Below are 24,198 nucleotides of genomic sequence, written 5' to 3' on the forward strand. Positions count from 1 at the left end.
AATGTTCTATATACAAAGATTTATGTTATTTATACTATTAATATTGTGTTACATATACATCAATAGATAATATACTGAATGTATATCAAGCATTTTGTCCAGTGTAGACTATCACTATAGTTTGCCTAAAGATTACAAAAATATGTTTCAACTTATATCATTGAATTCTATAAATATCAAACATCTATTAGATCAAGATTTATGCACAATTAGATATTTGATCTACAATCTAATTTACTAATACTCAGAAAACTTAATTCACATAATGTAAATTTGTAAAATTTATTATTGACCACCTATATCAGAACCAAATCCCCTAAATTGTCAAGTAGGGAGGGATATTCCTCCTTGTCTTGGTAACCTGGATAAAACATTACAACATTTACCACATTCCGTTTCATCTTGAAGACTGGTAGATATTTGACATTTTCATACCATATTTATGATTTCTGTCAATATTTCCCATTCACTGGTTTCTTCCTATACTCACATGTCAACACAATTTTCATTGTTTCCAACAATTCTTGCAATAGCTGATCCCCTGTGAATAGGAACAGAATAAACTGAGTCATCACCGTATAACAACAGAAATAACAGAACTATAAGAATATGACTGCTATAAGTCATATCATTCACTCCATGAAGTTGAAACATACAAAACTGTAGGTGTGTTATTGAATATTGTGTAGAACTTCAACCTGGATTGTAGAGGGAGTTTCAATCCAATTAAACTGGACACAATAATGGTAATGCAATCTTACTGCATTACTTGTAGTCTTTTGAGATGTTCCTGCATGTCAAGAGTCTACTGACATGTTCAGTTTTGATATTCTTCTTTTTGTTTGACAATAAAAACTTTTGTTATTTTAAGGTGTACGCTGTGAAAGCCGTGTGTGTTTTACTGTTACCTTTAAACAACATATCCTAAAGGGTTAAACCTGAAATTTGAAATTTTAACAGACCATGATACAAAGCCACATGCACAAACACACAAAAATATGTGTATTTCCATCTATGTTTTTACATGTGGGTTTGTTTATACATACTGAGTGTTCAGAACACAGCAAGCGTCTTTCCCAGCGTAGAACCATTTCTGGGAGTACAATTGATTTTCAACAGTCTTTGGTTTGGGAAAACAAGAAGATTAAAATACAAATTCTAGGCAGTCAGTAACTACCTGTTGCTAGTATACACAATGCTATCTATGTTGTGCTACTATTTCACATCTTAAAACTCCCCTCATTGCTGAATTTTGGAAGGAAGTTTAAGATATCTCTCTAACACTTCCATTTCCACATTCCTGATTTCTTATTCCGAGGGAGACACTGACATTCTATTTCACTAAAAGGACAGTACAATGTTTGTGCTAAGGTTTAGGAAGATGAGTCAAAATGGTGTGAGAACCCAGGTACCACATCTGTTGTCATCTAAGATCATTGATATTGTGAGGAGAACCAAAGTAATGTGACAGGGAACCCTGGCAAAATTTACAGGCCTGATAAAACACTGCGGGAATTTTATGTATTGGTCTTTTGATCTTTATAAGTTTCTTTTCTGGTAACTTCTACTCCACAACTTCAGGCATGTTGAGATACAGAGTATTTAGTTTGTGAACTCAGTCTGTACGTGTGTGTGTGTGGGTACATTACTACCGTAGACAAGTGAATTTTAGTCCGTTCTAAGATACCAATGTAAGAGCAATACAATGAAAGTGAACTTTACACACATGTACATGAAGCTTTGTTGACATGTTGAAATTGTGGGCGTTTCCGGTCCTGCTAAGTACTTCCAGTCACTTTACTTTACTTTATTGCTCAACAACACACTAAAGGAGTGTGGTAAGGCAACAATTACAAAACTCAGCAAACACTGGATGAAGCTGCTGCTGGGGAAGGAACTAAAGTACAAGAAATAAATTTAGCAAGAGGTACAGTTTATCTTTGTGAGATGAACTTTTCTCTGTCATTCAAATCAAGAAAACCAGGATAATACAAACTTGTGGATGAAATAGACTATCTCGATAAGTTCTGTATTTTGGACATTCTATTACAAAGTGAAATTCATCCTCAACTAAAGACTTACAATCTTTGCAGAATCTTTCATTTGCAGGAACTTTTGGAATTGACCTTCTACCCAGTTCTATTTGTAGGTTGTGATCCGAAATTCTAAGTTTTGTCAGCCACCTCCTATAGGTAAAAGATCTTATATCTAGCAAGTAACTTTCAAATATCTAGCAAGTAACTTTCAAATACTGGTCTCTACTCGTCCACTGCCCATCTGGAAAATGACCTTCCAATCACTCAGTGACTGTAATCAGTCGATACCTGAATACCAAAGACCACTACTGTTAAACCGAGTCTGAAAAATACAGTCATAATACGATCGAGCATTACTACTCTTTCGATACCAACGTTTTTAGGGACTATTATTCTGTAGGTATTTTACAGCGAGTAGTTGTCTTTAGTACTAAGATATCGGGTGGTTACAGTCATTGGAAGGTTCATTTCCTGACTGACAGTCGACGGCAGTAATCAGCGGGACCCGGATTTGAGGACCATAACACAGACTTGTACATAGACACAAAACGTCGGGCCGCTATAGTGCAGCAATACTCACATTTTCACTGTAGAAAAACCACTTCTAACAAGTCAACAGCCATTCAAATGAGCATGTAAGTGTTAGTTTTCCACAGCTATTGTCATCACGCGTCAATAAACACAGACGATCGGCGAGTATATTGATGCAGCGTGGACACACATGGTGGCCGCCATCTTGGTATGTCTTGTTTACGTCCGAGGTCTTCCGAACGACTTCGGTTCTCGATTCGGAAATATCTTTGAATAGTGTGATTGAACACTTGTCAGTGTCCTTCAAATCACAATAAATCCCATTCAGTCGTCAGATGACATTCATGTTTACATGTCGTGTACATTTCATAATACAGTAGTCCCAAAATACATTTCAACATTTTATTAACACTATTTATTATACCAAGATTATGATTCTTCTATTCGTACAAATCTTTTTATGACTAAAACGTTTTTTATTTTTTCAGAATTGCAATAAGTACGTTTTTCTAATCGAACACGTATTTAATATGCTATTACCTGAAGTGATCGTCGTGATTGATATCTGTGAAACTTTCTGTGAAACAAAAGTAGTTATCACTATTTGACTACTGAGGGCGCCCTGATACACTCGCTGCCTAATCATCCGGCCCGCAAAGATGCTCACTCAGTTCTTTTCATCAAGTGACTGTTGCTCATATCACAAAACTGTAATTTTTGTAAATGGAAATGCAGGGAAAGAAACTTTCCCGTGTGTGAAGTATTTGAAAAGCTAAACACTTTCCGTTTGTCGGATTTATCTGGTGTAAAAATGTAAAGGCCTTTACAATTACAGATCAGATAGCTCCCTGCATAAAAGTAGGCCTACATATATGCAGTCTGTTCGATGCACTGTTCGATGCCAGATAGCTAGATAGCTAGATGCCAGATAGCTAGATAGCTAGATGCCAGATAGCTAGATAGCTAGATGCCAGATAGCTAGGTCGTTTCCGGTAGCGTTATACAGTTAATAGCGGATGATCTATAGATTGTTATGTCCAGAGCCAGGGAGACTTACTTTCAGGGAGGAAATTGCCAAGATTTCTTGACGACAGTTTTCTGATGTAATCTTTGCTAAAAAACAAAAACAAAACAACAACAACCAAACAAAAACAAAAACAAACAAACAAACTTCCTTTCTCCTACATGGAATTCACCCAAAATGTCACTGATGTAAACCTTACATTGGTAATTACATACAATCCCATGAATCTTTTCCCCTGGTTCAATAAATCAGCAGACGATATAGATATGTCGATCAATTCAACCTTTCCATTCTGATGACTAAAGTACACAAATTGACAGCAAATTATAAAACATGCGCTAACCACGCTGCAAAATTTACAGCGCTGTACTATCAAGTTCCGCTCCTGTCACATCAACTTGAGTCTTTGATACACTGTAAGTCATAGCTACCAATCAGAAAATTGGAAATGTTGATACATTGTAAGTTTGAATCTGTCAATCATTGCTGCTAATGCAACAGAATGGAAGAGACTAAGATATTACATGAGGCAGGCCGGACGGTTATGCAATAATGTCGTTCTGTTTTGACTTCAGTCTTTTTTTTAGTTTCGTTTTTAAATAAGTTCAGGAGTGTAACAGGGAATTTGTCAGTAGAACATTTAGTGGCTTGTAGACCGAGTGCACAGGATTGTAGAGTAGACACTCGTCACACTCCACTCCTACAGCCGTCAACACACAGTGTTCAATGGGTAACTAACTAACTAATATAATCTAATCTAATCCAATCAGCATCCCGGAACGTAACCATATACATTCTCGCTTCTACTCTCCATGATGTACAATGTGCCGATGGCCACAAAATACAAGAAAGCCCTGTTCTTCTAATAGTAAACAGATCCATGGATGTGACACTGATCCGTGTCGTTGATTCAACTTGTAATAGAAACAAATCCGCTTGCCGAGAATTCAGTAAATTAAATAATACCTACCTGTCCCTTGTATATCAACAACACAATGTCATCATCCACAGTGTTCAATCAACTTGATGCAAATGATAACAAACTTGTTTCTGCAAGTGTACGGCAGATGATTTCAAGTGTGTGCAGTTTGTGGAAAACAGACTTGACCTGAGATGACCCCTATTCTAACATTGATCGTACCACAGTCGCTCGAGAGTTATTCAGCTCTGGGACTATTCGCCCCATAGACGAGTATACAGAAGCGAGAAATACCCCTCGTCTATGGGCGAATAGTCCCAGAGCTGAATAACTCTCGAGCGACTGTGATCGTACCATCACCGCGCACGCACCACGATAAACGCAGCTATCTATGGTGGAGTACAGGTGCGTATATGCGCGTCATTAAAAGGTCAATCTGCCACGGTGGGGATGACCTTTTATTAAATGCATCTGTACCCCGCCACAGATGACTGCGTTTCCACAGCTAGTAGCACAAAGAGGAACCGTGTGTGTTCATCATGGCAAACGTAGCAACATTGGGAGATTTTTTTCAAAAAAAATGAAGTAGCTCATAAAACAATGCGATACTCGAAAATTAACGATGAAATAAAAGTATTTTATTTCTATTTCAGATTATTTAAAATTGACATTCGTACATACTTGTGTGGATAACGAACATACTCAAAATAAATGACTGTTTGTTTACATCCATTATTTTGTAAGATTATAAAAGACTTCCCATCAGACAAAAATATTGCCACTACTACTCTGCGGTACTGGTTCATTGTATTCAAACTACGGTACACTGCGACAAAATTTATATAGTACATTATAATGCCTAATGTTCAAAATAAATTTCAAATTATACTGACTGATGGATCTACTGAACAGTCAGTCTATGCAATAATTTTCAAACAACTTGCGTCTTTAGATTGTTGATACCTTGATTTCCATCAGTAAACAGCACAACAATGAATTGAAAATAAACTTGCGACGTTTTTGTAACTTACCAACAAAATGTCTATCTTTGCGAACAACATCTTTGCGTAGGAGAGAACAAAGTATTTGATTTTCGGATCAAAACTTGATTCTACACTAGATAAAAGTACAATATCATCACATGTCTGTTGTAGATATCAAAATCACGAGGTGACGCTCACCTATTCCTGTACATGTTGGTAAAAGTTGGGTTGAAATCTAAAACAAAGATTTGGTATCATGAACTTCACAACGACAACGTTGTATAAATGGTGATCTACCCTGGTGTCTTATTTCATGTTTGTTTACATCTTACACACGTCTGGGATGTAAGCGTCCTTAGTTACTGCTCTAACTTTGATACAATGTTTCTAAACACTATAATATTTTCATACGGCAGCAACCACTTTTCTCAGGAAGGAGACCGATTACTCTCTCTCAAAATATCATGATTAAACTGTCTAGAAACTATTTAAAATTCAATACAAACAAGACACTTGTACACGAAGAAAGCAATGTGAGTTTTCAAAATTACCCTATAAATGTTTTTACAACGAACGATGACCAGAGTAGACCCCTCTCGACATAGTGAGATCGACCTGGATACAACGCCCTCAACGTATTTCTTGAACTTAGAATGGCGATGATTGCTAAGGTTGAAGTCGTTGTTTATAAACCATAAATCGGAGTAATCTTCCTCCATCGGATGGAAATATCGACAGATTTCAACAAAATTAAATCATCAGATATGCAGGTATTTTATCTCATCTTATTTTGCACACACAATTGATATTCCGCCCGATATTTATGGAGATGTGATGGAAGGTGTATCTATATCTGTACTATTGCCTGTAGACATCCCCTTGCACAAGTTGACCAAATTTTCGGCAAAAATTTCACAAAATTTGAAAGATTCTTTCATCGGCATACAAAGGAAGTGAGCGACTGTATCTCTGAGATTGTCCGATCCAAAATTTCAATTTTAAAATGAAAAATAACGCCAATATTTAAATATCAACAAACATTTTTGACCAATGTTGTCATTGGGGTATGCCGTGTACAACGGCAGTCAAATACCTCCATGACAAAATTGGTCAAAATTGTTGATGATAAATCCACAAAATATCTCCGTTTTGGATTTCTAACATCCCTGAGATGAATCGACTGACAAAAATCACAATTTTTGTCAACAACCATATTTCTAAATTTGTAAAAATAACCTTGCAATCAACTTGTTGCCATGACATCCTTGTCAACAATGCAGTCAAGTCAATGCAATGCGTTCAAACTTCAACGCTCACAAAATTATTCCTTTCAAAAAATTCCTCCAAATTCTGACATTTTGATGTCATGTAGACATACACTTCATGTTGGTGTATTTTATCTACTTGGAAAATACTTTGATTTGGTCACTGTCCCACTCTACAACACCAATTTTATCACCCATGACTGCAATGTACTCAGGGTATCTCACATTACCTTTCAACAGATCACAGATCCACTTTCCATCACATCGATATTTTAGGATTCTATCAAAGTGGTGACAAACATAAACATTATCATCTTCATCCACAGCAATGATCCAATGTATCCCACAATGCCCCTTGATAGCTGACTTTGTCCGAATTGATGTAAAAAATTCAGGTCGCTGTCAAAACACTTGATGCATTCATTGCCCCTGTCATAAACCATGATGACATTGTTGCTGTTTACAACCACAGACACCGGCCAGTTGAATTGTCCTTGGCCTCTAATTTGACCATTGACTTCTGCTAGATATTCTCCACTTTGAGTGTACTTGACCAGTCTATCATCTCTGTCCTCAGGTCTCACACAGGTGTCCGGAGAGGTCAAACGCAAAGTGACCAAAACAAAGTCATCCATCAGAGCTATGTCCCAGACTATTTCAGTGTTTTCAGGTAGAGTAATTATTTGGATAATTTTACCATTTTCATCACAAACAACAATTTGTTTATTTTCATCATCAAGTATGAAATAGTGGTTGAAACGTGAGATGGCTACACTCAGTGGCCGGAATGGCTTTGCAAACTGACCATCAAAGCTTCCTATGACTTTGTCACAGGTATAATCTTTGTTCAATATCTGTACAATATTGTTACCGCGGTCACACACCACAAGTTTATCACGGTGGAAGGCTAAACCACATGGCAACTTGAACTTTTGTCCTCGGCCTTGATGTTGACCATTGACCAATGTCACTGACCAGTCACCTGAAAGGTCAAAGGTCAAATTTGTGGAAATTAATGTGTACATTGTTACACAGTTTACTTTTTATTCTGCTGTAAAAAGAAACATAATTAGTTCTTATAAAGTTTTCACTGCCCCAGAATATTTTGAAAACTCACATAATTCCTTTAAGTATAATTTATATTATTTTTGCAAATTCTCACAATTATTGGTCATTTTGCAAATTTACCATAGCAACATTTTCAGCAGAAATAGGCAAAATAAGTACATTGTGTATTTTGTACAAGTGTATTTTGTCATGAATTTTAGCTTGTCATGCTAAATTCAAAATTCTTTGCATTGAGTACATTTCATTATTTTCAAAGATGTAACTATCGTGAACCAAAAAATGAATTCATTCACTAATTACTGTAACCATGGCAACATTTTTTATGACAATGGCTAAAAATATTTATTTTTCTGTAACTTTTGTATTTCATGAAGTAGATTGAAAATTTTTTCGCAAAAGTTTACAGACTTACATAAGCTTGTTTATTATGCATCAATGCATTAGTAAAGTTATGCATAACAAGTAACCATGGCAACGTAAATGTTAATAATTTGCTTTTCTTCATAATTATCTGTTGTTGAATTACCCTGAAATTTTTTTCACAAAATTTAAAGGCTAATACACACTTGCTTATTTTCTTTCAATGCAATACTATATTTGAGCTTTATTAATCACCATGGCAACAGATTATATTCCATTTCCTCAAAATTATCTATTCCTGGTAATACATGTATGTAGTGCAATTTAAATAAAAATTCTCCAGGAAATATTCACACACTGTAGTTCACTTTTTCAATGATTCTCAATAAATGGAAAGACTCATAGAATGTATGGCTGGTATCCATGGCAATGTTTTATTGCTATTGTTTAAAAATTCTTATTTTGTTGACAAAGTATGAATAGACATACAGTGAAATTCTGTAGTATTTTACTGGAGGTTTCTAAGTGTGAATGAATATAGATGTTACTAAATTGAGTGAACTTTGTTTAGTGGAAATTGTCTAGTCATTTTGACCAAGATTTTGTTCTATACATAGAAATATTGGTACAATGATGCCAACAAGTAACCATGGCAACATACCGTAAATATTCAAAATTTGCTTTTCTTCATTACTTTTTCAGAGGTCATAATATCATAAAAATTCTTTTACAAAACTTAAATGACTGAAGTAAACTTTGTAATCATATGCCAATACATTAAGACACTTGTGTGCTTCTGGTAACCATAGCAACAGCACTTATTCTATTTGTTTAAAATTTCTCATTTCATTATTTCCTTGTAACCTTTCTCTAGTTCAAAATAAATGAAAATTTTTTGTTAAAACTTGTACTCTTGTAAAGTTCAAAATGATAACTCAATGAATTAATACAATCATTGAATGTCTGATTGTATCCATAGCAACAGTTTGATGATTGTAACCAAAAAATTATAATTTTCTTTTCATAACTTTTGATGTTCCACAAGACATATGTGAGTTTGAAGTCAATTTTCTTGGAATTTTCTGGTCATTTTCACCAGAACCGAACATGAATACAGTTTTACTATTAGACAGTAGTAATATTATCAATGTTCCTCAATCATTTACATATTCCTATAACCATAGTAAAAACACACACAAATATTGCATTGAGTCTATTCCATAATGTGATTTCCTCCATTTTAGTCATACAGATTTCAGCAGATATCTGTCTGGCATGGCATCACAGATTTTAAGATCATTTAAATATTTTGTGAAGACAGCCTCTTGGTAAGTAACTGTTTCTTCCGGGAAGTCTATTTGTGAGTTGCAATATTGGAATTAGATGTGAACCAGTTTCCAACACTATTATAATACACCCATGCCAATATCTCTCCATCCTGGTAAAATTTACTGTAAAATATCAGCCATATTTTATGACAAAAATTGTGATATGCATAATAAATGTCATCAGTTTTGGAGTGTTGCTGAGCTACATTTTCATAACAAAATAAAATGGTTGCCACTCTGCCTACATGTATTAATCTACTGAGTAAAAACATTAGCAACCATGTATTTTTTTTTTGCTATTTAAGTATTTTACAGATTAATTTAGATTCACATGATATCGAAATGTTAAACTATTCCTAGTTTTGGCAGTATAGATTTCTACATTTTAACATGTTGTTTTCTTTTATTCTACCAGCAATAATTGAATGAAATGGTGAAAGTTTACAAGATGTCAAAGAGTGATCACTGCAGTACATGCAATGAGGTCAAAGTTCAGAGGTGAGAGTTTGACAAACACTTTCCTAGTTTGGTCACTTGTCCAAGTAATAAGTGTTTATATTCAACACAGATTCCAACGGGAAGATGGACAGTCATTGAGTGTTGATATATGCTTCAACACAGGGTTTATAGCAGAGTAAATTGTAGCAGCTTGTGTTTTGAAGTGTAACAGAACACATGATACAAACATGGCAATTCCCTTAGATTCAACTCTGGACCTATCTCTGTTAAATTCACTGACCCTCATCATGAATTTGGTTTGGTTTTTTTTATCATGGTGGTAAATGGTCCCTAATTCCAGCATTCCTATCGTTAACTTAAAAATTGCTGTGAAGTCACCTCACAGTAAAATGTCTCCCTCTCTCAAGAAAGCTACTCTGTTTTATTTTCAAATCTGTAGTGAAAGGCAAACTGAATCACATGCTATTGCTGAAAAATTAAGTGATATGTCATGAAATTTTGATAAACCATGAAATAGTCCATTTATTTTATGAAATGTGCACTCTGACCTCAGGTCTGTCCCAGAATGCATCAATTCTGATAAAATGGGTTTGTACAAAATTCTTCCTACAGCTGATTACTGTTCATAACAGAGACAGGATTACTTGATCAACAAGGCAGATATTTATGAAATTCAACACATGAATTAGACTTTTACAACATGTCCAGAATTGACATGTAATAATGATTACTTTCCTAGAGTCAGTGTGTTCATTTACAGCTGTACTGAAAGGTGTCAAAGTGACTTCTTTCTTTTAAGTTTGTTACACCTTGACAAAATGATAGTGTCCAGTTTAAAACATCTTTTTTGTCAATGACAGTGGTCTACTGGTAGCCATGGTATTCTTACAAATGTAAACAACTGATGTATACAATCAGATCTCAGAATGGTGTAAAAAATCTACAAAACAGACACTTTAACGCCTTCAATGAAAGCTGCAAGGCATGTACACTCTGACCACAGGTCTATCCATAAGTGTATCAATTCTAATAAAATGGAGGTTCTATGACACTACGGAGTTTCTTCCCATTTTTCCTCTCAGACAATGTAGATACAGAATATATGCCACAGTGAACTTAGTCTGCATGCCTTCTAGTGACATTATCCCGTGTTATTCTCTAATGTTAAAAGTTCAGAGGTGAGTACATAAAAACTATACAGTGTACTAGTCATTTACTGTTTATCTGCTTCAACACAGGGTTTTTATCAGAGTAAATTGTTGCACTTTGTGTTTGGAAGTGTAACAGAACACATGAAACATGACAATTCCCTCAGATTCAACTGTCGACATATCTCTGTTAAATTCACAGATCCTCATCATCAAGTTGGTATTTTATCATGGTGGTAAATGGTCCATAATTCCAGCATTCCGATCGTTAACTTTAAAATGCTGTGAAGTCACCTCACAGTAAAATGTCTCCCTCTCTCAAGAAAGCTACTCTGTTTTATTTTCATACCTGTAGTGAAAGGGAAATTGAATCAAATGCTATCGCTGAAAAATTATGTGATTTATCATGAAATTTTGATAAACCATGAAACAGTTCATTTATTTATGAAATGTGCACTCTGACCTCAGGTCTGTCCCAAAATTGCATCAATTCTGATAAAATGGATTTGTACAAAATTCTTCCTACAGCTGATTACAGTTCATAACAGAGACAGGATGACTTGATCAACAAGGCAGATATTCATGAAATTCAACACATAGTAGTCAGTGTGCCCTCTAACAAAAGAGATTTCAGGAAACTTTTGAGTCAATTGAAAAATTTGTGAAATTTTCTGGAGTCACAAAGTGTAATTTCCTATTCAACTGAAAATTTTCTTGCGTCACAGAGAATATTCATGAGTCATGGCATGCCAAATAGGCTTAGAGGGCACACTGCTCTACCATATCAATTAGACTGTGTTCCCATGTGATCAGAATTGATACATATAATAGTTATCAGGGCTCGAAATTAACGGTGGTCTTGCGTCCAAAGACCACCACTTTTTCATTTTGGACCACCAAATTCAAATATTGGTGGTCCAAATGGACCACCACTTACGTCAGAAATTTTTGAAGACACCAGCTTTGTCAGTTAGCTTGTAGGAAATAATTGAAAACAAATTCATTTTTTGTTAGGGCAAAAATGTTGTAGATCGAGAGAACGCAGATCGAGAACACAAACTCACATGTGCTTGTGCTGTTCAGTGTACAACCTACTGATTTCTTGCCTTTCACATAGCTCTGAGCACCCCAGGCCCATTCGTGTTCAGGCAGTGTTCAAATCGGGTTCTGTTACTGGTTGCTATTGGTTTTTATGAGTGGAAGTATTTTGACTCTCTATAGTAGATAATAAAGTTCAGAAAAATAATATTGTGAATTTCAAGTTCAATGGAGCAAATAGTGGGATTTTTGTCATCATAATTGTTAACAGCGATAATTTTGAACATAAGAGTATGCGAACTGACAAGTCAAAATCATCTTTAAGGTAGCGTGATAGGTTAGTATGAGTATTTTCCTTCAAAACTCCGAAAAACTATCCTTTCCATGCCATTTCTTCCTAAGGACATGGCCTTTGAAGGTGGTCAGTTTTCAGTATAGTATCATCAGATATGCCGAAAAAATTATTCGCTCTTGAAAATTATGCCAACAAAGGAATGCAAACAAACTTCTTGTGTTTTTCCATTTTCTTTTCTTGCCATTTTAACACGATTCTCTTGGTCTAAATAGTGTAAGTCGACAAGGATGACAGGTATGTCTACCAAATTTTCACAAGTGAAAGTCGTACAGATGGTCTCCAAACTGTGTCTCAGATTTTTCCAAACACATTTAAGGATTTTAATTTTCGTAGTTTAAATAAACTAAGTAATGAACAAAACATGATTCAAAACCATGACTGGTGATCTTCAACAAACCTAAGTCGTCTTCAAAAATTTTAAGACACAGTTACGCTGACAGTATATTAAACTTTTATATTGCTTTGTTCAAATGACAATCGGCTATGTGAGGTGATGGTTATAATTTTCATGGTGAAATATCCCAAATTCGGCCTTTTCAAAAAACCAAAATGTAATGGTACAGCATTAAAATTCATAGAAAGAGCTTTCTGGTGATATGCAAGTTTTACGTATATAACATAGTTTGGGCGAGAACTTGTCATTTGAATGTATGTCGTCACAAACCTATAATGCCATCTTAAAAAATTGTTATATTACGGACCACTACATTTTTAATTTGGACCACCAAAATATTTGTTAGGTGGTCCACATGGACCACCACATTTGAAATTTAATTTCAAGCCCTGATTACTTTCCTGCAGTCAGTGTGTTCATTACAGCTGTAGTGGCATGGTATCAAAGTGACTTCTTTCTTTTAGGTCTGTTACATCTTGACAAAACTTTCAATGCAAGCTGCAATGTGCACTGTGATCTCAGGTCTATCCATAAGTGCATCAATTCTGATAAAAATAAGGTCCCAGGTACTATGACACTAAATATTTCTTTGCGTTTTTCCTCTCAGACAATGTTTATACAGAATGCCACAGTGAATACGTAGTCTGCATGCCTTCAAATGACAATATCCCGTCTTAGTCTGTGATGTTAAAAGTTCAGAGGTGAGTACATCAAAATTACAGTGTTGTTCCTGTCATGAATAGTCATAGTACTTTTGTGAGACATATAGTTTGACTACAGTTTAATAATCAGTCCGGATCATTTCCGAAATTGGTGACGCTATACCATGCCTTCTTATATCAAGCTTTCTTGTAGGCTGCAAAATCCAAAACTTGGCACTTCTTTCATGATGAACATGATCCTATTTTCCCCAAGGACACTTTGTCAAACAATAAGACCATCAAGCAAAGCAGCAATCAAGATATTTACAATTCATTTCAGTTACTCCTTTCCTTATTTCCTTCATCTCTCTCTAAGAATTTTTATTAGCTGCCATCTCTGATGCAAGTGGGGTTTCTGAACAATCTGTGTTGGTACATCATTAATATATTGCAGGACTTCAGGCGAGAGTCCGAGCATCAAAGAAATACCGTATATGGGATTGGTTATCTGAGCCAGACTAAAATGATATATGATTTGAAAATGTGTGTTGACAGAGTGGCCACTGTTGGAGATTATAATATGACACAATACAGCATGATTAATTGTTTTTTTCACAAATTACATCCATGGAGCTTTTTGTGTCAATTTGTGGCTGATGATAGGATAAAAAATATTATGGTATGGCATTACCAATTTTGGAAATGGCCCGGACTTATGATGTTTCTATTGTTTTGTAGATTGTGACGCATGGCTGATACAACGGTGAAAGTTTCCAGGACTTAAACAGATGATTTCCTGAGTACCTCATTGTGTCAAAGCTTTGGTGATTATTGTTTTAAAAGTAAGTAGATTTCCCATATCATGCAACAGCCAGTATCTTAGGAACAGCAACATAAACATTCAACCGGACGATGTCCTAGGCCTATCCTCCTGCAAATACTATGACCTATGCATATAAGATGACCCAGGCCTATCCACAATATAATTACTCAGTACATGTACACATCACGGCAGAAGATGACTCCAACCCATCAACATATACATGTACAGGCTATGGAGATAACCCTGGCCTATCCACAATACACGTAAATGCACACAGTATGGAAGATGACCCAAGCCTATGATCAATACAAATAGTGTGTACCTGTTCTGGATAGGCCTGGGTCATCTTCCATAGTGTGTACATGTATTTATATTGAGGATAGGCCTGGGTCATCATCCATAGTGTGTACATGTATTTGTATTGAGAATAGGCCTGGGTCACCTTCCATAGTTTGTACATGCATTTGTATTGAGAATTGGCCTGGGTCACCTTCATAGCGTGTAGATGTATTTGTGGATAGGCCGCGGTCACCTTCTGCCATGATGTGTAAATGTACTGAGTATTGTATTGTGGATACGCATGGGTCATCTTATTTGCATCTTTTAGTAAAAACATTTGCATGAAGATTGGCCCGGGACATCGTCCAGTTGGAGGTTACCGCACTGCATCTAAGGGAGTGAATTGTAGGTCTTAGAAGACGATAATATAGGTTATTCCCAAAATACCAGGATTTATGTCCAAGTATATCGTGAAGCGGAGGTATTGTCAGAGATGCTTAGCGTCAATGAAAATACTGAAGCGTACGATGTATATGGACATAAATCCCGGTATTTTGGGAATAACTTTATTATTATTCACCTTTTTAGTCCAACTTTATAAGAAAAAAAGTAGAAATTAAAGTGTCTTTTGGATGCTCGTCACGCACTGTACTGAGCGATCACGAGCAGACTGGGAACGCGTTGAGTGCATCTGCTAAGCGCACAGAACAAAATTTCAACCCACGTTGCCCAGTGCACATGGTAGAAATTGTACGTCAGCAGCATAATTTCACTTGAATTCAGAGGTTTAGGACTGACGATGATTTAATTTGTGAAGTACTCAATGCTAAGAAGTATATTATATTTTTGTGAAAAATCTAAAATTTTCTCTTCTTTTTCCCTGTGTTAATGTGAAGGTGTTTTGAGGTCAAAGATAAAATAGCGTCCAATAACACCCAAAGTTTTTGTACTCTGCGTCAAAGTTACTGGTCTTTGCGTCTTCTGTCTGATACCAAAACTAACTGTACGACGAAATTCCATAGGTTACAGAGTCTGACTCAGGTGTATAATAATGTAAGGTACAACATGAAAAGCAATCTATGACAGCAAAGTGGGAGTCTATTATCTGGGACAAATCTCTAACTCTGCCTGCTATTTAAAATGTGTCTTGAACTCATGGTTGCAGGGTGCAATTTTAGATATCTTCAAATAGTTGCAGGCAGCATTTCCAGACATCTGGAACTGGTTGTAGGATTTCAAGTTTCAGAGCATTAGGGTGCCATTCTGCAACCAAGATTCATTTATGTGTGGTCTCTGCAAACAACTTAAACCAACAAAACAACTGAAGAGGCAGTGTAGGTTACTGTAGTGTAATAGCCAGAACTAGAGTTCAATTTGAGCAAAGTGGTCCTATAGTCCCAGCTGAGATGCAAATCTGGGAGTTTTTAATGGTCCAAGCATGGACTTTTAATAAATTTGAAATGCAATCAGTAATGAAGTGACACAGCCCCTAAACTGAACTGTCAGTTTTCTGCTTCACTGATCTGTTTACTGATTAAACTTCAAAAATAACTAATCAACTGCTTTATTTGTTTGATAAACAGTGTCCTTTTCTAATGCGACAATCTATACATTAACAGACGGCACCACAAGAAATGACCAAAATTGATTGGCATATGTGTAATATGGCAAAGTGGTATACAAACAGTCAATTTAAATGAATAGACACTAACTGGTGTCATTGGAAACTGTCAATTGGGTATGGGGATTATCAGGCAGTGTTATGTATTTGGCTGATGTGACCCTGGGATGACCTGCTAACCTCAAGTAATATGTAGCCTCTGGTACATAAGAGAATTTCTGTAATTATGCAAACTTACTATGACTATGTATACCGGTATGTCATGTAAAAATAAGCAACACAAATTGCTAACACGTTTGTAATCAAATCTCTGCCAATCACCACCAATATTGGCACATTTGTGATGATTATATGTGTGTAGTATGTAAATGACAATACATTACATACTTTGTGTGGTATGTCTGCCATAGAGATTATGCCAGCGTATACATTTCAGTGCTTTCATTACCAACTCAAGTTTATACCATTGTTACCCTTATTAGATGATAATTTGTGGCAGGAAAAAGAAATGCTTTAAAAAATTCTGTTTGTCACTGAAGTCTGTGAAATGTACAAAACTCTACGGTACAAGGGAAATCATTGTTGGGCTCGGTAAATTTACAAACTGTAAATTTATAATACGCATCAGTAAATATCTATAAAGAATAACTAAGGTAAGCAAGGTTTTTCAATTTGAACTCTACTTTTGAAGGTTTTGGTAGCATTTGAAAGCTGTTATTACAGTAAGTTACACCTTGACAGATGACTGTAAACATAAAATTGTGTAAAAATGACATCAAGACAGAGACTCCTTTTGATTGTGAAATGAAATTAGGATCTGAGGATTTTACAAAGTGCAAGATGTTTATCTGCTGCCATCCTACTAGCGATTATCAGATCTGGAAAATTTCATCAAGTTTCAAGGAGCATCTATGCACCTCATTTTAACACTCACTTCATTTTACAAGTTCAGTCTGATGCAGAAGTTTTCATAAAATCAAATCACAACTGTCTCTGACAACTGTTCAACTGCTGGTGACCATTGATGTCTCACAAATGTAAACAACTGATAAATGCAATCAGCTCTCTGAATGATTTAACATAGTACCCAGGTACGTACAACAAATGATAGATACCTTTCACTAAAGCTGCAATGTGCACTCTGATCTCAGGTCTATCCAAGAATGCATCAATTCCATTAAATATGTCAAATCAGTAACTACTCTACAACCTGACTTTTACACTTTCTCCCTGTCAGAATTTTCCTCCTACCATATGCTTTATCAAAAACCATTTTTGTGGGCCAGTGGATTTTACCGTGAGGGCGGTGAAAAAAAATCAGATCACTGGTACCTGTGTAAAAACAGAGGAATCTTAAGACCTTGACTCTCTATCATTTGAAAGTTGAAGGAGTATCTGTGCAATGATACTCACTAGAATTCATGTGTTCAGAATTTGCTGAATAAATAAAATCTGACACCAAAAAGTAACACATCAGATGAATAAAGTTGCTGATGCATGTTGTATTCAAATACTAGATGGACTTTGGATTTTTCTGAAATTTATTTTTGAAGTATTTGTTACACTGGTGACTTGATGACAAAATATTTGAGGCATTACTTATTCTCATAAATCATAAAACACATTGCTTGATATGACAAAATTGTTTAACACTTTTGCAAGTTACTAGGCTGTAAATCTAAATCCAACATGACTTATTTTGAAGCAAGGCTTCAGAGGGATATGAAATACCAGGATTTAGTGTAAAAAACCTAAGATCACTGGTCCTGGGACCTGTTGGGAAAATATGTCTCATTTTAAAGTTGAAGGAGTATCTGTGCAAATTCCATCATGTTTACCCACTAATTTCATGTGTTCTTAATCTACTGAGATAAATGTAATATTACACCAAAAAATAGCACAGATTAATAAAGTTGCTAATGCTTGTGGCATTTAACAATACTACGTGGACTTTGGATTTTTCTGAAATTTGTTTTGGACATTATTTGTTACTCTAATGACTTGATGAAAAAAATATTGGAGAAATTAGTTATTCCTAAAAAATCATAAAACAAATTGCCTGATATGACAAAATTAATTATCTACCACTTTTGCACCTTGCTAGGCTGTAAATCTAAACCTATCATGAGTTATGTTGAGGTCAGAGTTAAAAGGGATTTATAAATACCCAAATAAACGAGGATTACTGTAAAAGCAAAGGGAGGCACCGTGGACTAGTGGTTAGGGTAACGGACTCACTATCGGAGGATGGTGGGTTCGAGACCCGGTTCAAGTCCCGGTAGATCCAGAGTAGCGGATTCACTGTCGGAGGACGGTGAATTCGAGACTCTAGCTCGGTGTTGTGCCCTTGAGCAAGGCACTTTACTCCTAAGTGCTCCATTGGGGTAGTGGGTTATGGGTACCTAATCCTGTAAATGGGCTAACGCCCGTTGGATGATGGACTAAATAAAAAAAAAAAAAAGCATTAATGTCGCTGGGATTTAATGTCATTATTTTGATGTTGGAGACAGTTCACTTGGATTTAGATTCCCTGCTTATTCAGTAAAACAATGGAATCTATTTCTATTAAGCATGCTCACTAGGATTTAGTGGATTTCATCAGGTACCCAAAGTAGAGAAATTAAAATCCAAATGAATAATGATTGCTTTCACAGCAGATAAATGTTATGAGTTACCAGCTAAACTCATACCGGTACTTGAGTACACACCATTGAAACTATCAAAGGTTGAAAATGAAATCATATTCAACATTACTAGCATTTTCAGATGTTCAAATTATTTAGGATGTTGTTTGAATTAATTGATGCAAATTTATTTATTCCAAAATGATCAGTGACTGTTCGCCATTTGAAAGGTTTTGCCATGCTAAATTTCATCAAGGGTAGACCAATATTGACCAATCACAATACACACACTGACTCACATAGAATCAACCAGTTACTTCAGCAAATCATGAATTCAAAGATACAAATTAATCTAACATGTATGTAGTCAAGGACACTGTTACCTTTGTCTCCATGTTTCTCCAGTTCTGATAGTTCCAATTTATGTTTTAATTCTTCTACTGTATTCTCAAGTTCTTTGATCCGAGTCTCCTTCTTTTCAAGTTCAGACTGTAATGCATTCTGCTTTACATTGGTCCCAATCCGTTGACTGACCAAAAAGTTCTCACTGCTCTCTAACTTCTGTGTCAGTTCCTTACATCTCTCTTCTGAAGCAGCCATCTCTTCCTTTGCCGCCTTCAGTTGAGATTCTAGAGTTGCCCTTTCCATCTCAGATTTAGATTGGATATCTTCAGTGGCTGACAAAAACAAAGCAGACGGATTTATACCAATCATAAATGTTAAACATTTACTTTATAAATCGATTGAAAGTAATTAAGTGTAATTATATAAATTATGTAATTGAGTCTAATTATATTTACTGCATTTGTGTTTTTCTGTAATTAATGATATTGGGTGCCTTCATTATATGTGCATTGAAAGTGATCTAGACTTAAACATTTGCTCAAAATTTCCCCAATGAAACTTTAAACCTTTCTCTTACCAAATAAAAATTAGGGGTTACCATGCAAACTTTAAATTACCTAGCATTTACGTATTTTTGAAATTTAAAATGGCTGCCATTCCTATATTAACTCTATGGGAAAAATAAATTTTTAGTGGTGAAATGTTTTCTTTCTAAAAGAGATTTAAAATGAGCCCCACAATGGTTAGATTAGAAAAGTAAATTTTAGAGTCTAAATATCTGTCCCAGAGGTGTATTCTACGTTAAACAGTTCTGTGGATGTCTATTGTGAAAGGTAGTGTGGCAAAACATCACAATGGCATTGTGGGATATGTGACGATTCACATTGTCATTAACAATACATTCCTCAGTAAAATATTAAGACTGATCAAAATATCATTTTATGTGATGGTACATTTTGAATATCTGGTGTTCTCCAACTGAAATACACAAACCTTCATAATGTCAGTTACTTACATTGTCCTTGCTCAGTCTGAGAACTTCTGTCAACTTTTCCTGTGTTTACAGTGTGAGATTTCTGATCAGTGTCTTCATCCTGAAATTGTTAATGTAAAAGTAAAACATGGTTTATATGTTTGGTGTTTCACTTGTATCACTAATTTTCTGTCAATGACAAAATTTGAAGTAATATTATAAAATTCTCTGCAGCTGCAATGACGGTATCTTGTTGAATTGTGTTCACTTTTTCTGCTATTGTCAAGGTCATATTGAATGCCAAGAAACTTACATCAATTTGTACCTCTTCAGCATCCTTTCCTTCAATGACATCATCATAGACTTTGACTGGTTTAAGTCCACCACCATCTCCTGAATGACAGAAATTTACAAACTGTCAGACAAACTGCTGTTTAGAGTTTTCCACAATGCAAATATTCAAGGTGGGTAGTTGTTTCACAATCATTTTCAACCACAACCTGAATTTGAAGTGAATGTAGGAATGACATCAGTTATCGTTTGCATTGTGAGGTAATCCAAAGTCTAAGATTGTATGATTGACAGATATTTAGCAGACAACACAGACCTTTGCCTGCATTCAAATACTAGGTCAGAGTTACCTGATAACCAGAAGTAAACATCCTCAGAGAATTGATAAAACATTTAGAAACATCAGGTGTATGATCAAGTCCAGTAGTTACAATACTGAGATATGAGGAACATCATTAGACACTGTAAACTTACTATTTATGAAGAACAGTTCCAGTTCATCGAATCTGGCTTGGTCATATGTTGCTTTCAACTTGAGTTGTAATCCAACTTTGTCAGCCTCCTCTCTCATCTTATCAGTTATCAATAGTGGTTCAAATGAGTCAGGAAAACTACCAGATAGACATGTGTGTTCTAATCTGTACAGGTTATACACAGTGGGTAGGTCCAGGTGGATTGCTAATGAACCCTGTTCAGTGCCTTTGACTTTGACTTTACCAAAGTGTTCCTTACAATTGTAGTGTACCATCTGCTGGCTTTCTCCACTGACGGTCACCTCATTCACCTTTTTCTCAAATTCTCCATTGCACTCCTCCCATGTAGTGTTCAGTTTCTCTTTTTCCTCCCTGACACCACTTGTTGACTCCTGTTTTTCAAGCTCTCTCAACTGCTGCTCATAGGATCCATCATTTAGCCCGATATGTACCACAATATCATTAGAATCTAGATGCATAATTAGCAGAAACATATGCATTGTGCTTTAGTGTCATGGATGGATATATGTGTTTATAATGTTTTAGTAATGTCTGTTGATGACATAAAATTCTCAATAATGAAAACATAAGCCAGACAATCATGAATGTTTGTTTACGTTACATTTTGTATTTCATGCACTTTCACTGTTTTAGAAGTGAAAACATATAACTGCCACACAGTTTTGATATTATTGTTTATAAATGGTGAAATGTAAAGTATTTCATACCTTTGTCATCTCCTGTTGCTATTGACTGTGGTAGTGGTGATGGTGTTCCAGGATTTTTACTGACTCCTCCCATTCTCTGTATGTTGGGTTTCACGGCTTCATATTGCATTGTTGTGGGTTTTGTTGTATCTATGCCTTCTGTGACTGGCATCCCAGATTGCACTGTTGTACCAGTACTTGCTAGAGCATCCATATCTTTTGTGTTTGGCATCCCAGGGTGCACTACTGTGGTATATGCAGTCTCTATATCTTCTTTAATTGATATCCCTTGTTGCACTGCTGTGGCTGTTGTAACGGTAGTTTCATGACCTTCTGTGACTGATAGGCCAGTTTGCACACCAGTGGTTTGTATACACTCTACATCTTCTGTAACTGCAATCCCTTGATTTACTATTCTGGTTTCAGCTTTCTCTGTCTCTCCTGTCACTGAGATTCTAGACTGCATTTCTGTGCTTTTTAATTCTTTCCTCTCCAAATGTTCTATGACAGGGGTCTCTAGTTCTACACCTAGGTCTTTATTGTCTCCTCACTGTTGTTGATGGACGGTCTAGATGGCATTAATACATCAGTTTCTGTATTGCTGGAACCTTCTGTAATTGCCATTGCAGGTCCAGTCCCCTGAGCTGTCTCTTTTTTTGTCTTTTCTCCTTCTTTTCAGTTTTACCTGCACATCAATCAAAAATTGTTTTGTTTATAAAATTCTTTTCCAGTACTTCATAACTGCTGCCATGAAGATGAATCTCAATATAGTGGTTGAAATAGTCTGACATTTATTTGTGAAAGTGTCCATTATCATAACAGTTACAGGGAGTATAAACCAACAATATCATTGTGATTTTATGCTCACAAATTGCGATAAATAGTGCTCATAATTAAGAAATTACCTACCATTTTTATCAGAGTTTTGTGTTTCTGCATCTTCATCAGTCAATGTTGAAGCAAACCTAGCTAAGCTTTCTGTCACAGCTTCACTCTCAGCTAAAACTTCTTTGAGCCGCTTTGCATTCTGGACAGCTACATTGTTTTTTGTCAGGTTTTCAATTATCTTAGAAGTCAGATTTTCTGTTCCATTCCTGACAACACAGTAATCCTTGTGATCTTCAAAGTGTTTGTCAATCATAGCAGCAATGTGTGAATCATCCTGGACTGTTGTTGGTAGACCAGCTGCCATTGCTTCCAAGCCTTCAAAACTGTAGTCAGTGTAGCATGATGGAGGAAGACAAAGGTCAGACTGTTGGAGAGATTTTAAGAGTTTTTCTACTGAGTAGTGTTTGTAGGGCTGTAGCACGGCATGGCTACTTTGAAGTTTTTCAACCAGAAAGTTCTCTGTTTCTTCGTATGCCTCTTCAGTAACTCCAAGTATTTTCCATTCAGTTTGTTTTATATGAAGTTCTTTGAGTTTGTTTGCTGTAGATCCAATGGAAGCTGCTATTGAGTCACATCTTTTCAAGGCTTCCTCTGTGTTCAGCTGACCATATGTTAATATGGTATATCCACTGCCTACTAGTTCAATGCCCGGCGATTCATCTCCAAAATACTCTTGTCTTGGTATGGGAAGAATCTCTTTGTGCGGAATATCGGACAGCTTCTTGTCACGTCTGTATGCACGACTGAAGTGATCATGTATGTGAGGACCAATAGAAAACAGTATGTCAGCCTGACTTGCCATCTCTAGCATCCCCTCTTTCAATTCAGAAAATTCATCCTCCACCAAGAGACATTTTTTTTCCTGACAGACATGGTTGATCAAGACCAGCTTTGCACCAGGGAACAGTTTCTTCCGTATGTCTATAGCAGCCCATCCAGTCTTAGGAGCATAACCAACCACATACTTGATATTTTCTAACTTTCCTAGATCAGGGAAGTGACTTGTATGATTTACCAGCCATTCCGGTTTCGGTGTCTTATCAACTCCTTTCTGTATCTCTGCTTTTATCAAGGTAACACCACACTTCTCAGCATCTTCTATCTGATCTGCACTGAGTTCAACATCAACCACAGTGGAGTATGCTTTGAGATATTCTCCTGATTCTGCCTTCCTAGCTATGAAATCCTGGATTATAGCTCTGTGATATCCAGTCAGACCACAGGCATCTCTGCTCCAGGCATCAAAAGCAAATACTACACCAGGAGGAGTTGGAACAGATATTTGGTGAAGCTGAGCTTGAGGGAAAAGACTTTCATGTATTGCAGCTGCTGCATTCTTTGTCTTGGGAGAAAAGCTGACTACATGTTTTACATTTTGTAAGTCCTTCAGTTGTGGGTAATATTTATCATGGTGTACAAGCCAATGAACCCCTGGTTGATCTTCACCAGGATTTAACCATTTGCTTCTTGTAGCTGGGATCAAAGAGACACCAACACTCTCTGCATCTTTTCTTCTGGTCTTCACTGACTTCAACATCAAGAACAGTACAGTAAAGTTTAGAAACTTGATCCGACTTCAGTGTGTTTGCACAGAAATCTTTGACCAGTGTTTTTGTTGGTTGTGA

At 36.0% G+C, this 24,198-nt stretch overlaps 1 protein-coding gene across 1 annotated transcript; it reads right to left on the reverse strand.

The window, feature by feature from the left end:
• Positions 1 to 7,030: 7,030 nt before the first annotated feature.
• On the reverse strand, positions 7,031 to 22,365 carry LOC139124304 (uncharacterized). The gene is made up of 6 exons (XM_070690445.1): positions 21,707 to 22,365; positions 20,980 to 21,447; positions 20,528 to 20,607; positions 20,257 to 20,335; positions 19,280 to 19,573; positions 7,031 to 7,740 (listed from the first exon to the last, which is right to left on the reverse strand). Exons 1-6 carry the CDS (start codon positions 22,149 to 22,151, stop codon positions 7,031 to 7,033), a joined length of 2,076 nt encoding a protein of 691 aa, XP_070546546.1. The 5' UTR covers positions 22,152 to 22,365.
• Positions 22,366 to 24,198: the final 1,833 nt, after the last annotated feature.

This window comes from Ptychodera flava (genome assembly GCF_041260155.1).
Source record: "Ptychodera flava strain L36383 chromosome 23 unlocalized genomic scaffold, AS_Pfla_20210202 Scaffold_23__1_contigs__length_28996876_pilon, whole genome shotgun sequence".
Lineage (NCBI taxonomy): Eukaryota > Metazoa > Hemichordata > Enteropneusta > Ptychoderidae > Ptychodera > Ptychodera flava.